Raw genomic sequence first — 19213 nt, forward strand, 5'->3', positions numbered from 1 at the left:
TCGTAAGGGTTTCACAGACAGAGTCCATTGCCCACAGCCCTTCTGTTTCAACCACAAGGAAACCTGCCTTTCAACTCAGCTCCACAGGCCTACCTGTCAGGGAGGCAGCAATGAATGACAAATGACTGCAACATCCCGCAGCTTTCACTGAGCCCACACAGAGTGAAGGCACGGTCAGCCTGGGTGCGTCCAGAAATCGGTGTTAGGCGAGTGGTGTGGAGTACTCTGTTTTTGTTGGGTTACCACCCCTGGAAGCTCAACAGTGACTGTTGGGACTGGTTTGACTGCTTCTGGAAGGGAAGTGAACGAATCCACCACACCTCTGGCTGCATACGTCCAGCACATTACACAGTCTTCAAGGGGTCCTTTAAGTCTGACTGAGTTGTCCTTGATGCTGCCAGAAGTACACTTCTACTTAATAGCTGACGTTGAGGGGCAAATACTGGACACTCTCCATATGTGTACAAACAAGTGGAAAACCCCAACCTTCTTGGCTATGCCACCACGTGGGGAGACTCACTGACACCCATGGCCTCAACATACACTCAAGTAGGGACTGGGAGGAGGACAGAAGCTCATGGACTGAGATCAAAACAAAAATGGCCTCCATGGGTGATAGGCAAAAACTCAGAGGTCTAGGAGGTGCCTAAGGTCTGAAAAGGAATGTATAGGTGTGTGTTTGTACATCCTGAAAAAAATACTAAGTGAAGAGGTCTTTTATGATGTGGAAGTCACTATGGGTATATGTTCATGCTGACACATTTTTACGCCCAGGTTTTGTAACTTAACCTTGTTCTTTCCTGAACTGTTCTTTTTATGTGAGCACAGCAGGCTGACTTCTACGTCTCATGCCTTTTCTCATCCTTATTGCACAATCTTACAGTCTCTAATGCAAGATGGCGACATTTGGAGTTGTGTCATTGGGCACAAGCACAGTTGTGGTTGCCTCCACCACAGTTCTCTGGGTGAAGGAAATCTGTTACTGAGTGTCATTGCTTTAACCAAAGTTTCCTCAGGGTGGAAGACACCTTAGGAGGGAAAGAGGCAGGCTAAAGTCTCCTAAAGCTGCAACTCCTAAAAGCTACATGACCTATTTTGCTAGCATAGATCGACAAAACTCTATGAGGGGAGCGGAGGGCTGTTTTTGGTTTTGTTTTTTAATATAATAACTTTATTGAGATATAATTCACAACCCATACAATTCACCAACTTAAAGGGTACAATTCAATAGTTCAACATCTAAACATGTGCAATCAACACTACAGTCAATTTTAGAACATTTTCATCACCCCAAAAAGAAACTCCATTCCCATTAGCAGCTACTCCACATTTCCCCCAAACGTCCCCAACCCTAGAGAACTGCTAGTCTACTTTCTGTTTCTATGGATTTGCCTATTCTGGAATTTCATATAAATGGAATCACACAATATGTGTTTTTTTGTGTCTGACCTTCTTTTACTTAGCATAATGTTTTCAAGGTTCAACTATGTTGCTGCCTGTATCAATACTGCATTTGTTTTTAGTGGCTGAATAATATACCACTATGTGGATATACATTTTATTTATTTATTCATTAGCTGATGGACATCGGACTGTTTCCACTTTTCGACACTATAAGTAATGCTGCTATAAACATTTGTGTACAAGCTTTTGTGTGGACATATGTTTTCATTTCTTCTGGAAATATACCTAGGAGTGGAATTGCTGAGCGTGGCTATTTTTTATAGCCAAAAATATTGGTACATATTTCTTAAACTGAGTGGTGGATGTATGGGTATTCTTTGTATTATAATTCTTTATATCTTACCTATATTATATAGACATTCTTTTGTATCTACTCAATGTTTACTAAAACCAAAAGTAACCTAAAAAAGAAATAGTTACGCAAAATTGGAACATGCAATATTGGTCAATGAACTGGAACTACAGTAGGTATTTATTTATACATTCTATGCAATTTTTCTATATTCCATATAAAATTTGTCTTGTAATGTTATTTTCTCCTTTTCCTGTCTTAAAATGCACCTTTTCTTCTGGTTCATATTTTTGGATCTATGTTAGTAATATAAAGAGGTGAATTGAGGCAATAATCCAGACCATTCAGATCCTCAACTTTCTTTCCACCTGAACAGTCTGGGTCCATGAGTGAGACGCAGGGGCCCCTGCCTTTGCTGACTGATGGTCGCTTTGGCTTCTGCCACCTAATGGCTCAGAGGGGGAGCCACTCTTGAGCCCAGCGCCTAGGGGGTGGAACTTCCTTGCTCACACCTTTGCCTCATTCCTTCCCTGAGTGACTAGGCATCAGCCACATCACATTTAGCCAGCTGTTTACAGGGCAAGCCATGACATTATCAGAGGATGAGGAGTCTCATGATACCCCTTTAAGGGGTTTAGAGACATTTTCCTGGCTATTTAGCTCTGGCGTCTCTCCATTCAGTCCCATTTTCAATTCTAACCCCAGTTTAAGCCTCTCTAGGATCTGCTACTTGTGCTAGAGAAAGCAATGTCCTCTTAAGCTCATTCTTCAGGCAAAACCCCTTGGTTCAGACTCACCTACTTCCAGCAGTCCTCTTTTTTTGAGGAAGATTAGCCCTGAGCTAACATCTGCTGCCAAGCCTCATCTTTTTGCTGAGGAAGACTGGCCCTGAGCTAACATCAATGCCTATCTTCCTCCACTTTATATGTGGGACACCTACCACAGCATGGCTTGCCAAGTGGTGCCACGTCCACACCCGGGATCCGAACTGGCGAACTCCAGGCCGCCGAAGCAGAATGTGTACACTTAACCGCTGTGCCACTGGGCTGGCCCCTCCAGCAGCCCTCTGAATGGCGTCTACTCTTACGATGTCTCTCTGTTCATCCCAAATGTATTTCATCTTAAGCCAGGCTCTGGTTTCCCTCTCTTTGGACTGGTTTATTGTCTCATCTCATTTCTGTTCTTCACTCACACTTCATTTCCTGATTCCTCCTTTCTTCTCTCTGATCACCCACCAACTTTATTTTGATCAATGTAGAAGTTTTGTGACCATATAGAGCTGGGCTATCACAAACCACCACAGAGCCCTCTCTTTATGATGGGAATATGTAAGAATGACATGCATTGAGGTGGGGCGAGTTTATTCATTATAAGAGCACTGAGGCCGACCTTCTAAAACACTTGTATTACCTGGATAACTGATTTCACTCTCCACTTTGCTTTACCTGCAAAGATGGGATTTTTCCTTAACATTTATAGTAAACTAGGCTTTGAAAGAAATCAGTAATGAACTATATTATGTTTTGGGACAAATGTCTAAGAAGGGATCAAAGGAAAATTCGGTCAGTAAAAGAGGGTACGTACCTGTGTTTGTAGTCCTTTAAGACCCTGTTAGTGTAAAAGGTGGCAGCATCATTCATCTCCTTGACATAAGGACCAGGTTTGGGGGACTGAGAGAACAGGACCATCACCCAAGCATAGAAGGGAAAAAAAAAAAAGGATAAGAAAGAAAATGCCTTGAAGGAGAAGAAAAGCAATGGAGAAGTTAACTTGAAAGTTGGAAGCAAACTTTGCCCTGTAAAGGTGGATGAGACACTTCCCACGCCTCAGAACACAAGGCACTGAACTTCAAACAGGGCAAGAAAGAGCTGACGCATTCAGCCTGATCAGTGTAGCAGCCGCAGGACGAAGGAGCCTGAAGGTACTCTGAGTTCTAAACACTCCAAACATGTGACGAGGTGCAGGGGCAACATTCCATCCGGACTCACCACAGCGATCCATCCAAGGGCAGGGATGCTTTCGCTGACGGCCGAGAGATGATTAAACATTTTACTCCCCCGGTTTCTCTCTCTGAAAGTTTGGATTTCCTGAATCTTTTCTGATATTGGTTTCAGAAGTGCAGCCACGTCATTCTGTAAGCAGTCAAACAGGACTGTTACTAAGGACAGAACAGAAACACATGAAGCTCTACCCATGTTGACCCGAGCAGAAGCACTCCGGACTAGCCATTTGTCCAGGGGCCTAAAAGAACAGGTATCCATCTTTCAGAATAGAATGGATTTTTTTTTTTGTTATGGTAATACTGTATTTTCGTTCTCTGAAGTATGAACATTGCACATATTTCTAACATTATGAATGCTGTGTCCGGAGACATGGAAAAAAACCAGCAGGACGATACAGCCGCTGTTTTGGAGAATCCTGCAAGGAGTACAGTGAAACTGCATAGATCAGTTATATTTTCCAATGGAATGCACGGATCACACACTAGAATAACACAGGTTTCAAACTGGGGCGGGCAAGAGGTCAGTAAAAGGATATCTTCCCATTCCTGTGAGAAAATGATGTGAGGGATGGTCCTTGGTTTTACCATAGTTACCATAATCCATGTGAAAAAGTGGAAGTCTTTCATTGAGTCTCTTTTCAAGAAAATGTGACAGCTTCTAATATTTATAGTTACCTTACTGTGATTTGGCTTTCTCCATTGTCCCCGGCCAACTTGGCCTATGACTACAGGTCACTCCCACTTCCGATTAACTCAACCACTGACTTCTCTGGTCTTATAAAAAACGACTTTCAAAATTATGTGAGCTTGGTTCTGAAGTATCACAGAGACAGGTGCTTGTAACATCTCCCCATCCATCCCTGTAGCATTCTCTACTTTCTTTGGTTTTGAAGAGCAGATACAAGGATACCTGATTTTGTGTGTGTGCGCTCCAAAGAAACAGCAACAGTCTTGTACTTCAGCTTGGTAAAAACAGCCGAAGAGGTTTCAGCAGCATTTTACTAAATCTTGTTTGCATGAAGTAAAATGGAAAAGCCCTTAAAGCTCCTTAATTTCTTTAGCCAAGACTTCAGGGCAAAGGTTCCCAGCCTTGGCTCACCCTGAAATCACCCAGGGAGCTTTAAAAACCAGAGGCCTGGGGCCCATGCCCAGAGACTCTGATTTAACTGGTCTGGAGCTGGCCCGGGTTAGGGGGGCATTGGAAAAGCTCACCAAGTGCAGATTTTAATCACTGCTACAGGGGTGGCTTAACACCCCAAAGGACAGTTGTTTCTACCAGGACAGCAAACCATTAAGAAAGAAATTATGTTCAGCTGTGGCAGCTTCTAGACCTCACTTCTCCTTCTTGACTCCTTTATATAACCCTCCCCTAAAAGAAAGATATGTAAGGGGTTTGGAATTACAATGACTTTGGTTCAAATCTCAGCTCTGACACTTACTACCCCTGGGGCCTTGAGCAAATGACTTAATCTGAGCCTTGGTCTCCTCATCTGTAAATCAGAGACAATGATACCTACAGAGATAAGACATTTTAAATCTCGTCAAGGGATTCTTTTTACTCCAAATTCAACATCCAATCAAAGGTGTGTCATAGGTTTTCCCAGAAGGCAGCTGATTTTCAATTATGGCAAAATTAAATTACTAAATTAAAATACTAAAAAGCATCCTAACTTTCCCCAACAATTTGCTAAGCCATAATATTTCTGATGCAATGACATTTTTGAGAAAGACCAGAATATCTGAATTGTCCGTAATACCTGGCCTATTGCCCCAAGGGAAAAAAGAACCAGAAACTGTGTATTTACAATGTTAGATAGATTTATTAAGGCCATCTTTGTTTATCTCTAACTTCTCAAGAACAAACTCTAAAGTCCGAGGAGACAGAATATTCTGGAAGATATTTTATATTGGTTATCTGATGAAAGCATTATAAAGATTGAGATGGTTTCCTTTTGCCTTAGTTTGGCAATTCCGTGAAGAATTGTGTTCATTTAAAAAAAAAACAATTCTGAGAGAACTAAGTACAACGGCTATTTGCAGAACCCTAATAAACAGTACGGCTTTTATTCTGTGCCAATAGATTTCTCCCGTACTTTAAAGTAGGCTTACATTCTCCAGCTGATCTTGAACTTTCACAGCTGGAATCAAAAATAGAGAGAGAACATTAGAGTTATGGTGTGATTTCCATCAAGGCTGATCATGTGGGATGTCAGACGAAAAGCAAATGGGGGAGGCTGTTCATTAGAGGTACTTCCACCTGTTTAAGTGTTAAGACTGTATTAGGCGTGCTCAATAAATACAGGGTGAATTGCACTGATGTCAGTTAACACTACAAAAGGGCTTTCCACCAATACGAGAGAAATTTAAGAGGCGTCCTGGCATCCTGGGTTTTTCCAATGGAATGCCTTGGTGGTGGCTCCTCAGACACACCTAGTGTGACTAGTGTGCTTTGGAATGATTTCAAAACAGCCAGTTTTACATAGATCTCACTCAGATTGCTTTTTTAACTTCTCACTCAGGTTTCTTTTATTCTGAGAGACATTTCCCTGAAAGAAAATAATCTTTCAAGGCTCTCGTGAAGATTAGCTGAAAAATCTCCCCCACCCTTCCCCAGGTTTCTGGGGCTTTAACAGAAGGTGAAAAATGGCCAAAATGGAAGAGATGCATGTGCAAACTGCAAGAGTCAGCAAAGGTTTCCAGGGAATATCTTAGCTTGATGCATCTGTACTTTGGAGCGTATTTCAGGACTCCATGTCTTTATGACCCTAGTTTCTGCTTTAAAGTTGAAGCATTGAGATCCATTATCAGCTTCATCTCAGTTTAGTTCCAGAAATAATTGTTTTGCAGAAAGCAAAATTAAAGAGCTTTATCAGCAAGCTTTGTAGAAACTTTACCCAAAAAGGGAAACCAAATTCCCACTCATGCTGTTTAGTACGGGATGGAACAAACTCTGAGAGTTTGACCTCGAAGATGTGTCACTGAGTAAAACGAAATAAGCCCGTTATTTCTGGAATCCAGGGTTTTTATGTGGTCCTACATCAGGTAGAAAATGGATCAATCTCTTGTTACTTCTTTTTAAGTAATTTCTTTTTCTGATTATAAAATTAATATATGCTTTTTGTGAAACATGGGGAAGTACAGATGGGAAAACATAAGTAAACAATAAACATTCTTAATTCCACTACATGAAAAAAAGCGGGCTAATTGGTTTTTTTCCCTGTAGACATAATTACTAGAGATATCTTCAAAAATAACAATAATTATTTTAAAAATAATGACTATTAAGACCATCAAGAATGGTTCTAAGAGTTCAATTCAAGCAGGTCAATTAAAATAAGCAGCTACACAAACAAAATCGCATCACTATATTCTCCTCAAGTTCTGTGAGAAGGCTATCATTTTAGAGAGAATGTTTTAAACATAAACACTACAAAGGCATTACTAGTACAAACTTGGGCAAACCTAACAGCATTAAAGTAAAAATTGGACTTTTTAATATTCGTATCCCACCTACGTTTAAAATTCTAGGAAAGCTCATATCAAGGAGCACTTCTTAATCAACCATGCCGCCAAATATCAACCATTATTACTATGGCTTATGTGTTTTTGTGCAAAGCTTTACCAGGTGATTCCACCTGGGTGCATGTGTGTGCAAGTGTGTGAGTTATAGCACAGAAAACATATGGAAAGATATACACCAAAGTGTTATCATAAAACATTTATTTAATTTTATTGGTTTATCCATAATCCTAAATTTTCTAATATGTACATGCATTTCTTTTATAATTAAGGGAAAAGTTTTAAAACATATTAACCAGTTTTGTACCTTCAATGGTAGAAAAAATTTCACATAGGTGCTATTAAATTTACATATACTAAAACATATTAAGATTCTTTCTTACCATCAGGGAAGTAACTTCAGGAAATTATATTCAAAAATTGCCAGAATATTAATCTCCATAATATATAAGGAACTCACACAACTGAACAATAAAAAAACAACAGCCCGATCAAAATATGGCCAGAGGATATGAACATTTTTCCAAAGAAGATACACAGATGGCCAATAAACACATGAAAAAATGTTCAACATTACTAATCATCAGGGAAATGCAAATCAAAACCACACTAAGATACCAGCTTAAGCCTATTAAAATGGCTACAATCTAAAAATAACTAAATGTTGGAGAGGGTGTGGAGAGAAGGGAACCCTCATACACTGCTGGTGACAATGCAAACTGGTGCGACCACTATAGAAAACAGTATGGAGATTCCTCAAAAAACTAAAAATAGAAATACCTGCGACTCAGCTATCCCACTACTGGGTATCTACCCAAACAACTTGAAATCAACAATCCAAAGTAACATATGCACCCCTATGTTCATCGCAGCACTATTCACAATAGCCAAGACATGGAAACAATCCAACCCATCGACTGATGATTGGATAAAGAAGATGTGGTATATATACACAATGGAATACTACTCAGCCAGAAAAAGAGACAAATTCACCTTGTTTGCAATAACAATGGAAGGACCTGTAGGGAATTATGCTAAGCGAAATAAGCCAGTCTGCGAAAGACAAATACCAGATGATTTCACTCATATATGTAATAGAAACAAATACATGGACAAAGAAAACAGTTCAACGGTTACCAGGGGAAGGGGGTGGGTGGGCACAGGGGGTGAAGGGGAGCACTTATGTGGTGACAGTCAAGAAATAACATACAACTGAAATCTCACATTGATGTAAACCATTATGAACTCAATAAAAAAAATTACCAGAATAAATTATTCAGACGAAAAAGAATAGTTAACATTTTCTCAGACAAAGGTTATCCAAATCAGGAACAGCATTTGCTTCTAAAAATATATTATTTGGGTACATTCTAATAACTGAAGCAATTGTTTTCACCATTTTAAGTCAGGAGCAAATATTTTTTTTATCAGAAATGTTATTTCGAGTTAACTTGCTTGGGTGCAATTATAGACATTTTCCTAGGCTAGTTCCCCTTCATGTTCTTCTTATATAAAAATTTTCCACTGTCCAGGAACATTCTGGAAGTTTCAGAATATGCCTCATGATAATACTTTCAGAAACATTTGTGTACTTAAGACAACCTGAGATTTTAAATCATCTGCAAAACTGTCACAGAAGTCAATTTAAATTAAAAAAACATACTGAGCACCACAAATATACATGATACTATAGGACTTGCCATTATATTGCATCATGACATATTCCTTGGAAAATATTTTTATATGTTCTTAAGGCTCTACAGTCCACATATATATCTCATTTTATGGTTGCTAAACTCTCTTAAAAATACACTCAAGAATCTGAAAGACTTTTGCTTATATTTCTTAAAAATGATTCTTAAAGGGGCTGGCCCAGTGGCACAGCGGTTAAGTGCGCACGTTCCACTTCTCGGTGGCCCTGGGTTCGCTGGTTCGGATCCCGGGTGCAGACATGTCACTGCTTGGCACACCATGCCACATATAAAGTAGAGGAAGATGGGCATGGATATTAGCTCAGGGCCAGTCTTCCTCAGCAAAAAGGGGAGGATTGGCGGCAGATGTTAGCTCAGGGCTAATCTTCCTCAAATAAAATCATTCTTAAAGAGTAAAACCAAGGAGATTTGGTCTCCTTGGGGTATGAATTCTTTGGAGAGTTGCATTATCTTGATACTTTAGAGAGAAGCTTCTAGCACACACGAACTCCTACTTACATTTTTAATACAAATCTTTCAACAACTCATTATACTCATCAGCACATTTTTTTTAGCAATAATTTTTTTAAAACAAACTCAGACATACAGAAAAGCATAGAAAACAATAATGATAGGCATTCATGTATATGAAACATAATTTAATATCACATTGGGGTCCAGGAGCATCACTATGACATTGCTTTACTGTTAACTGCTGAAGGACAGCTGGAAATACAGAGACTTGGAGCCTGGGACATAGAAGCATTTAGATAAGATCTCAGATGTTGCACTGAACCTTGTGTCAAATTGTTCTGTTTTTCTCATAAAGGTAGAACAGTGCACTTGCAGTTGCCAATTGGACATTTTTAACATAGTCTTTTCTGCAAAAGCATTCGGCAGATCATAGGCCAAAGAGCCTTCTCCAAAGTCATTTTCTTACTCTTCAGATAATAATTTACACTGTTGCTATCAATATATTTTGATTTGTCAGAATCATTTAAAACCTTATTCAGGATTTGGGGACCACTGACACAACGAACAATAGATACTTCTTTGTCAGTTACCACTTACTATTTTTTCTTTGCCACTGTTCACAGGTGCGAGCCCAATCTCCCATCATTTCTAGCTTTTGTTCTGCAGTATCCGAGGAAGTCCTCACTCTAAAACCTACAATTTATTCATCAGAACACAGTCCTGCTGACATGATATGTGAGCCACAACTTTTTCTAAGCTCTCAACATTTGACATGTCTCAAAAGGGTAGGTATGTGATATAAAAAGTGAAGTTCAATAGAAATCTAAATGTTTACACAGTGACCCACAATAGTTTGTGCCCTTACAATATCTCATGTCCTGAATATTGCTCTAATGACAGTGGTCAGAAGATGGTAAATAACAAAACAAAAGAACTAACAAACAAACTTTTTTTTTTTTCCTGAGGGAGATTAGCCCTGAGCTAATGTGTGCCAATTTTCCTCTACTTTATATGTGGGTCACTGCCACAGCATGGCGGATAAGTGGTGTAGGTCCATGCCCAGGATCCAAACCCGCAAACCCGGGCCACAGAAGTGGAGCGTGCCAAACTTAACCACTAGGCCACTAACAAACAAATTCTCAACATTAACTGCTCCCTCAGGTTGCGATTGATAATTTTCATTCTAGTTGTTCTGACAGGTAGAGCCTTTCACTGGTAGTGCAAAAAGATAATAGTCCAGTCAGAGAAAACATATCTTTTGTATTCATGCATTAGTGTGCTGGGTAACAAACAAACATGGGGTGCACAGGCTGTTCTAGTATATCTCTCCTGGATGACTGGACTTGACAAAATGGGTTCCTAGAAAATGCTGGGTTCATGACAGGGACATGGGATTAGCTGGATTATTTGAGATCCAGAAAGGAAGCAGTGGGTCTTTTTTTGAGGAAGATTAGCCCTGAGCTAACATCTGCCAATCCTCCTCCTTTTGTTTTTGCTGAGGAAGACTGGCCCTGAGCTAACATCCATACCCATCTTCCTCTACTTTATATGTGGGACGCCTGCCATAGCATGGCTTGACTAGTGGTACGTAGGTCTGCCCCCAGGATCCGAACCACCAAACCCCCGGCCGCCAAAGTGGAACGTGTGAACTTAACCACTGCACCACCAGGCCAGCCCCTAGCTGTGGGTCAATAACGGGCAATGACAAAGACACATAAAATCATGGCAGAGAGAAACCAGAGGGGAAGATTAAGTTGAAAATCAAAAGCTTAACCTGGTCATCCACAATAAGCATAAGAGAACAGACTGGGTGGCCAAGATGACTCTCATTTTGCACTTTGTTATTGTTCCAGCTTACTTTATTGGCCCAGCTGAGAAGATATCAACTCTTGCCCTATCTGGGTAGGTACCATGTGGCTCCTGACAGTGATGAATTTTACAATCACCTATAATTTTCCTTTATGGGATTCTGAACATTAAACTAAACAGCAGTAGATCTAACTGTGCTTTACTTAAACGCACACAGGCTTCACTAACTAACAATATCCAGGTATGCAGATTGGAGAAAACAGCCAAAATCATTCAAATTCACCAGCCTTTGAAAAGCTAAAACAATATACTGTGATCAGAAATTAGTTCTCTGAAATAGCAAAAATAAAAAAATCTGAACAGCCATTAATTTTTTTCCTACCAAAATTGGTTGAATGTTGACTGTATGCCAAACACCAGGTTGACTGGTTTTTACCAGTATGTCTACTTCCTAATGATAAATATCAGTTAAACTACCAAAGCCACCATTTGAGAGATCCCAGCCCAGTCAACTGCATTTACTGGGTCATTGTCTTTCCCCCGGATAAGTGGCCCACGGTAAAGGGATGGCCAGATCTTTTCTCTGAGATTCATCTAAGCAGAATGTCGCTGAGATGGTGTAAATCTATAGATCCCATTTCAAACTCAGGAGATACAAAGGATTTCAACAAACTACCCTGTGAGTCCTAACTTATTCCACAGGGTAGATGAGGCATTACTGTACAGAGCTACTGATACTTAGCTCCAATCATTCTTAATCAGAAATCTGCTTTTTCTTTTAAGGATAGCACGGTCTTTACAAGCTTCCACTGTTCACTTTGCTCAAGAGCAGTGCTTCCCACAGTGCCTTGAACAGAGCACAGGCCCCAGTTTGGTCAGCAGCTCAGCACAAATGGCGCTGCCTGGTCAATGGAGTTTGGGGGAATTCTGCATATGGCATCCCCTTTTTGGTGGTCAAGATTTACCTCAGAGTACTAAAGGAGGTACTAAAGAAACCTATTTACCTTTCTTTAACCTGATGTTTCTCAAGCTTTTTTGCCCGTGGAACTTTTTATCCCCCCCGCCACCCCCACCCCCAAGTTTTCCAGTGAACTGGTACTCTGCACAACAGATCCTAGGAAATGCTGCTAGAGGAAGTCTGCGGAGTGACTTCTGGGATTCACAGGGATCAGCTAGGTGCTCATGGTGTATTCATTCGTCCTCCGCCTTTCCAGTATATTTTTGCTCATTACCATGGAGACGCTTCCAAGGGCTGTTAATGGAGGTAAAGACGTCTCTTCTCTCTCACCTCCAACACACACACACACACACACACACACACACACAGTGGAGGTTTTCAGGAGCTATAATAATCTCTGGAGGGCACACCCGTCACCCTCTGCACTGAAATTCTCTTTTCTTGCTGCCTCTTCTGTCAGTCTTTCTTTGGCCAGCCTTGGCCCCGCTTCTAATCACCACTGGCAGTAACAATCTCTTTCCTCTCCTTCTTTCTCCTTATCTTCTTTGTTCTCTTTCTACTGTCACACATCTAACTTGAGCATGAAAAGGCAGACGATTTAGAAACAATGCCACTGAATCACAGTATTTTTTTCCTTCTGCAGAGCAAACTCATGGCCAATGCCATTTGCTTTAATCTTCAGGTCTTGAGCGATCTTTCCTCCCCGTGCTGCCCCACGGGCATGGGATGCTTCTTTGTTACCCAAGAGAGATTTCTAGCTACTTCTAGGTCCAGAGGAATCCCATGGCTTTTCCTGATTTAAGGCTCCCTTATGCCATGGCTCACATGCACGCAGAGTCTCACCAGTGCTTGCAGATGGCTGTGCTTTGTTTTTCACATTGACCCCAAAGGGAAAGTATGGCAAACAGTATGTGTGAAGCTGGCATCAAATGTGATGTACACGCGGAACTACTTTCTACGAGGCATGTGTAGGAAGGCTGCTCTTGGATTTTTGCCTTAGTTATTAGATATAAAGCCTATAGCTCTTGACCATGTAATAAAATGGAGATGATTGTACTCACCGTATCTCTAAAGAGAGTTATCTTGGTATCAGTTAGTTCATTTGTTTCTTCACTTATTCAACAAATATATACTGCGTGCCATCTCTGTGCCAGGCTGGCCAGAGGTGCTGGGGTAGAGCAGCAAACAATACAGGGACTCATACCCCTGCCATTTTTTGTTCAAGTCGGGTGGGGAGTATATTAGGGTTCTCCAGAGAAACAGAACCAATAGGATGTGGTATATAGATACACAAAGAGTTTATTATAAGGAATTGGCTCCTGCGATTATGGAAGTTGATAAGTCCCCAAATCTGCAGAGTGAGTCAGCAAGCTGGAAACCCAGGAGAGCTGATGGTTTAAGCTCCAGTGTGAAGGTCATCCAGCTTGAGACCCACAAAGCTGATGTTCAGTTCGAGTCCAAAATCAGGAAAAAGCTGATGTCTCAGTTTGAAGGCAGTCAGGCAGGAGGAATTCTCCCTTAATAGGGGAGGGTCAACTCATCAGATGGGGATGGGGCTCACTCACGTTAGGGTTTCATTTGGTCTACTGATTTAAATGTTAATCTCATCCAAAAACATCCTCACAGAAACACCCAGATAATATTTGACCAAATATCTTGGCACTTCATAGCCCGGCCAAGTTAACACATAAAATTAACCATCACAAGGAAAGACAGGCAATAAACATAACGAATAACTAAATTATATAATATGTTAGGTGTTAAAAGCCACAGGGAGAAAAAGGAGAGTTGAGCAAGGAGGTTCAGAAATGGGAAAGAGTTGCAATTTAAAATAGGATGGCCAGAGTAGGTCTCAATGAGAAAGTGACATTTGAATAAATACTTGGAGGAGGCATTAGCCATGTGGATATCTGGAAACACGTCTTTCCGGACAGAGAAAAGAAACATTGCAAAGGTCCTAAGGCTGGAATGTGTCTCCAGTGTTCAAGGAATAGCAAGCAGACCGGTGGAGCTGGAACGAGTGGAGGAGAAAGAGAGGGGGTATGAGATGAGAGAGGAAATGGTGGGCAGCAGGAGCACAGATCACATAGCCTGTTGAAAGGACTTTGGCTTTTATCCTGGATGAAATGGAAATCACCACCGAGTTTAGAGCAGAGGAATGACATGATGTGATCTTCCTTTATAAAGATGACTCTGGCTGCTGTATTGAGACCCCACTGTCGGGGGTGGCGGGTAAGGGTGTAAGCAGGGAGATGATATTTGAGACTCGCAATAATTTGGATGAGCAATGAAGGCAGCTGGGATCAGAGTGACTGTAGAGAGACAGTGAGAAGCAGACTCTGGAGTGGATGCGGGCTATCTGAGCAAAGGAGGAGTTAAGAATAAGTCCTTGGGTTTTTGACCTGAGCAACTAGAACGACGGAGTTGCCATCGCCTGAGAAGGAGAAATCGCAAAGGAACAGGTTTTAGCAGCAGACCAGGAGTTCAGATTTAGACACACTGCTTAGTCTACCCTTAACCAGCCTTTCCCCAATTCACTACTAATACTATCTGCAACATGGCTGTTGATATCCTTAATGTTTTTCCCCCCAGCTCGGTCCCTTTCTGGTTTCACTCTTCAGCTTGCCTTTGCTTGGGAGCATCTTCTCACATTCTCAATTCAGTGCAACACGATATATAAATGCGCAGTTCTTCACATACAAGGGTGCTTTGCGCCTGCAATCAGCAAGGAGTGAGCTCTGTGCTCTTTCTCCCCTGGTGATGGCTTGTGCTGAGTCATCCACTTTGGCCAGCAGCAAATGTTTGTGAGACAGCTAGCCTGGATGATGGGTACACTCTGTGGTTGGCGGTAAAATTATTTTTGTTAATTTCCCAGGTTAATTATTCATTATATCTGGAAACTAACTTGCCCATAAAGAGATCAAACCTTTGCACCTGGCTTCATCTGTATCGTATTTTAACTAATTGAGGTAACAGAGAGAGACACACTGTTTAAGATGGTTGATCTGGGGTAGACAAATCATGTCATAAGTGTATACTGGAGATCCAGCTTGCATTTATGCTAAATACAGTGCTTGTCACATAACAGGTAAATGAACGAATGAACAAATTAATGTTGAAGTGATAAATAAAAATGAACCTTCTGAGAAGTCAGATGTGATCTGGGTAGCAGAAATAAACTTATCTATCTAAAGACAGCAATAGTTTAGCCTGTTTTGACATGTGTACTTTTTTATTTATAAGTGAACAAAATTATCAGATATTTTCTTTTACATCTTCCTCCCCCCATTTTCCTTTCACCTTTTGTCTGCCTGGTGTCCACTTACCCTGATCTCATCATGCTTTCTTGATCCTTTTATCTGTTAATATATTTATTGGGCACCTATTATGTGCCAGGTATAATCCTAGGTATTTGGAATGCATTAGTGAGAAAGGAAAGACTTCCCCTATGCAGTGTATAATAGACAGTAAATAAATCATACTATGAAAAAAGGAGTAGAATAGTAAAAAAGCAGCAGGGGTGCTGAGAAGTTTTTATTAGTGTCAATGGCTTAAAGGAGAACATTTGGCTGAGTGAACATTTGGTTAATCCTGATTGCTCTAGCCAGTCTGTCACATGCTAGCTGCTGATCAGAATGGAAGATGGAGCAGCCATGAGGAGAAAACTAGAAGGGGATACAAGTTGCTTTCCCCCACAACTGGCTAACCTGAATTCAGCCACTCATGGGCCATATAGTTCCCTTTCAATTCCAGACACTCTTGACCTTGGCACATGGCACAGGATAATATGCTTGCTGCTGATGAGCATTACAGAATAAAATCCACCAGCTGTAGTTTCAAAGAACTGCTTGACCACCTCGGTGTCTTACCAATCTTGGTTTTTCTTGTAGGTACCTATTCTCAGCTCTGGGTCCTTCTTACTTCCAACCCACAGAGTTACTTTATTAAATATACTTGGTTTCTTGGGTTCTTTTTTGTTGGCGAGCCCAAAATACAAAATTAAAATATGAATACATGCACCTTCCCACTGGCCAACATCCTAAAAGAAGTTGGTAAGTTTACAGAGAGGAAAAATATATAACCATTTCCCACAGTTGGTTTTAGAAGATTTCTCTGAATTTCTAAGATGCACCTTCCCAGCATCACACGTTAGTGTTGCAAAGCACAAAATATCATTCTGGCAAAGGAAAGGCCAAAAGGTCAAACTCCTTCCTTCCTTCTGGCACATTAAGTGCTCCTTCAAGAACAGACATAGGCACAGACTGGGCCAAGAGCGGCTGAGCTGGGCAGCCTATGGGATTTGGTCCTCATAAGCAGGCCATGTTAGGAACCCCACAAAAGTCTGTCTGAGCTGTGTGGCAGTGAGTATCATCTGAGGATCAGTTTAGGGGGAGGGAGAAAATGAATTATTTATTGCCTACTATAAATCAGACACCGTACTTTGTATTCTATAGCTTATTTAAACACTGCAAAACCTTTGAAAGATTGGCATTATTATTCTTGTTTCACAAATCAAGGGACAAGGTGGAGAAATACTTAATGACTTGCTCAAGATTACCTGGCTACAACTGGAACTCAAACCAAGATATATCTGGCTCTCAAAACTTATATTATTAGGCACAACAAAGAAAGCACCGGCTTTGGAGTAGGACACATCTGGATTTAAACACATCTTTCACACCATTTGGGGCTAATTCCCCTTTCTGAGCTCCATTATCTTCAAATGAAACGTGTGATATTCATCTGTGATGTTCTGATGATGACTAAATCAGATAATGTGTGCATAATTCTGACACATAACAGACATCTGAAAATGGTAGCTGTTATTATTTTCATAATTTCCAGCATTTTACTCACCTCAGATATCGAAGAAACAGTATGTCACTGATAGCCAAACAAAATGGAATTATTGCTGAGTTAAACATCATAGCTGATAAAGGCACTGAGGGCAGAGTGCCCACAATACACAGTCAGAAGGACAAGCTCAGTGCAGGCCCTCCTGGATGGGGAGGAAACTTGTGTCTGTTCATCCCAAGAATCCCAGGCAACTTTCTCATGTGCTCCTGGGACATGCTAGATAAGCTGAAGCACAGATGGGGCACCCTGACAATCTCTGGAGCATTGAGGGACAGTCTTCAATATGACTGGCCGCCCAAACTCAATGCCAGGAATGACTGTATCACCTCTGAGGTATCGGCACTGGACTCTGAGAACGGAACGCTGTTGCCTGTTGGAACCAGCACTGAAGAGTAGTTACTCTGCTGCTGATTTGCTTTCAAGGCAATTTCTCTGGCGGCTCATTGTAGCCATCAATTTGATAAATCTTGGAATTAATATCAGTTTCTAGACTTTCTGGTGGAAGCGTTTCCTGGTGTTTGTAGGAGGGACCACAGGCAAAGACACATGTCAACCTCTAGTGGAAGAATGTCCTTGTGCTACAGATCCCTCAGGCATGAGGAAGGGCACAACGGGGTTTCCACACACCATGAGCACCGGAGTCAGTCCTGGGTTTTAGTCTTGACTCTGCCCCTTATTAACTGAGAGAATAATATTCATCTCACAGAACAGCTGTGAAGCAACAGGTGCTCCATCTTCCTTAATCCCCTCCCTCCTTACACTTCCAGAGGGTATAATTTGAGGCCAACTGTGGTCACTCGGAATGCATACTTCAATGACTAACACAAATTACTGCTATTTAGTGAGATGCTCTGATATGACTGATACTTATGGTTTCCACCTCGATAGATGCTAATTCTCCTAAAAACTTTGAAATTAAGTATTATTATCCCCATTTTTCAGCAGATGAAACTGAGGTTTAGGCAGACAACATTTTGTCTCTGAAATTAATGTTGGCTTGTAATATGAATGTTTTTTCTTTTTTAAAAAAAAAAACAGGGTCTACAATTTTGAACAATTACTACTAATTACCACAATGACCACATTCCTAGACGGTCCCAGGAGCAAATGGTTACAAGTGGTCAATGGAACTGTGGGACTGAGCCTCGTGATGGGGTGGGGGTCAGGTGGGACAATCCAGAGAGGCCATGTTTGCTCATTCTTTAAGGATGAGAAGAAAAGTGAGGGGAAGAGGTATTCTAGGCTGACAGAAGAGCAGACAGAAACACACAAAAAAGCACAGAGGCAAAAAAAGTCATGATGTGCAGGAAACAACAAATTTTCTTGGATGGCATGGAATACAAATCCTGCGGGGGCATTCTGGGTGATGAAGCTGCCCAGCCACAGGCGATCTGCTCTGGGGGAGCCCCACGTGCAGTGCTGAGGAATGTGGATTTTAGTAAGGAGCCTGGGAGGGTTCTAAGCAGAGCTGTGCCCGATTCGGAAGCAGAGAATAAACCCATCTGGCAGGAAGGGGAGATTCAGTGCAAGGCGCAGGGGGCCAGCACCAAAGCAGAGGCAGCGAGGCTGGTTGGGGGGGCTTATAAGGCATTGATAAGGGACTGAGGAAGGCAGTGACAAGGACAACTGGGAGAAGGGGGTGGATCTGAGAGGAATGTAGGACGAGGATGGATTCTGTTTTTCTTTTCTGCTGTATCTTGAGCACCTGGCACATAGTAGGCACTCAGAAATCAGGTGCTGAGTTGATGAATGAGGTAAGTATGAAAAGTGATGGCAGAAGAAGACATGGAGGCTGATTCTAAGGCTCCTTGTTTGGAGAATGCTATTTAAAACTACAACTGCCTTCTGTTAACGAAAGCAAGGAAAACTGCCAGATTCCATAGCAGAACAGAGATGGTGCAGGCCGCCTCCAGAAGCTCATCTGGAAGCCAGAGGTGACCATGAAAACCTGCTACACAAGGACTTCCAGATAGCCTGGGATTTCCACAGGACATGGATTGAGCAATCAAGCCCATCCTACCTAAATCCTAAGGGGAAGAGTGACTTCAGGTGGCCTTTGGGTTACAGTCAGAGTCAATAAGAGAAAACATTTTAGAACTCTAACCTTTAATGATCCCATGTGATGGTATTTGGGGTCCTTTTATAAG

General features: G+C 41.4%; 1 protein-coding gene across 4 annotated transcripts in view; it reads right to left on the bottom strand.

The window, feature by feature from the left end:
* The window catches only part of CAP2 (cyclase associated actin cytoskeleton regulatory protein 2), a 131710-nt gene that overhangs the window by 34946 nt on the left and 77551 nt on the right, over nt 1-19213 (bottom strand). For all 4 annotated transcript variants that reach the window (XM_046638691.1, XM_046638690.1, XM_046638689.1 and 1 more), the window contains 2 exons: nt 3745-3888; nt 3341-3426 (listed from right to left, as the gene is read on the bottom strand). In XM_046638691.1, coding sequence (XP_046494647.1) covers nt 3341-3426; nt 3745-3888 — 230 coding nt within the window. The remainder of the gene's footprint in view (nt 1-3340; nt 3427-3744; nt 3889-19213) is intronic.

The sequence above is a fragment of the Equus quagga genome, chromosome 15, assembly GCF_021613505.1.
Source record: "Equus quagga isolate Etosha38 chromosome 15, UCLA_HA_Equagga_1.0, whole genome shotgun sequence".
NCBI lineage: Eukaryota > Metazoa > Chordata > Mammalia > Perissodactyla > Equidae > Equus > Equus quagga.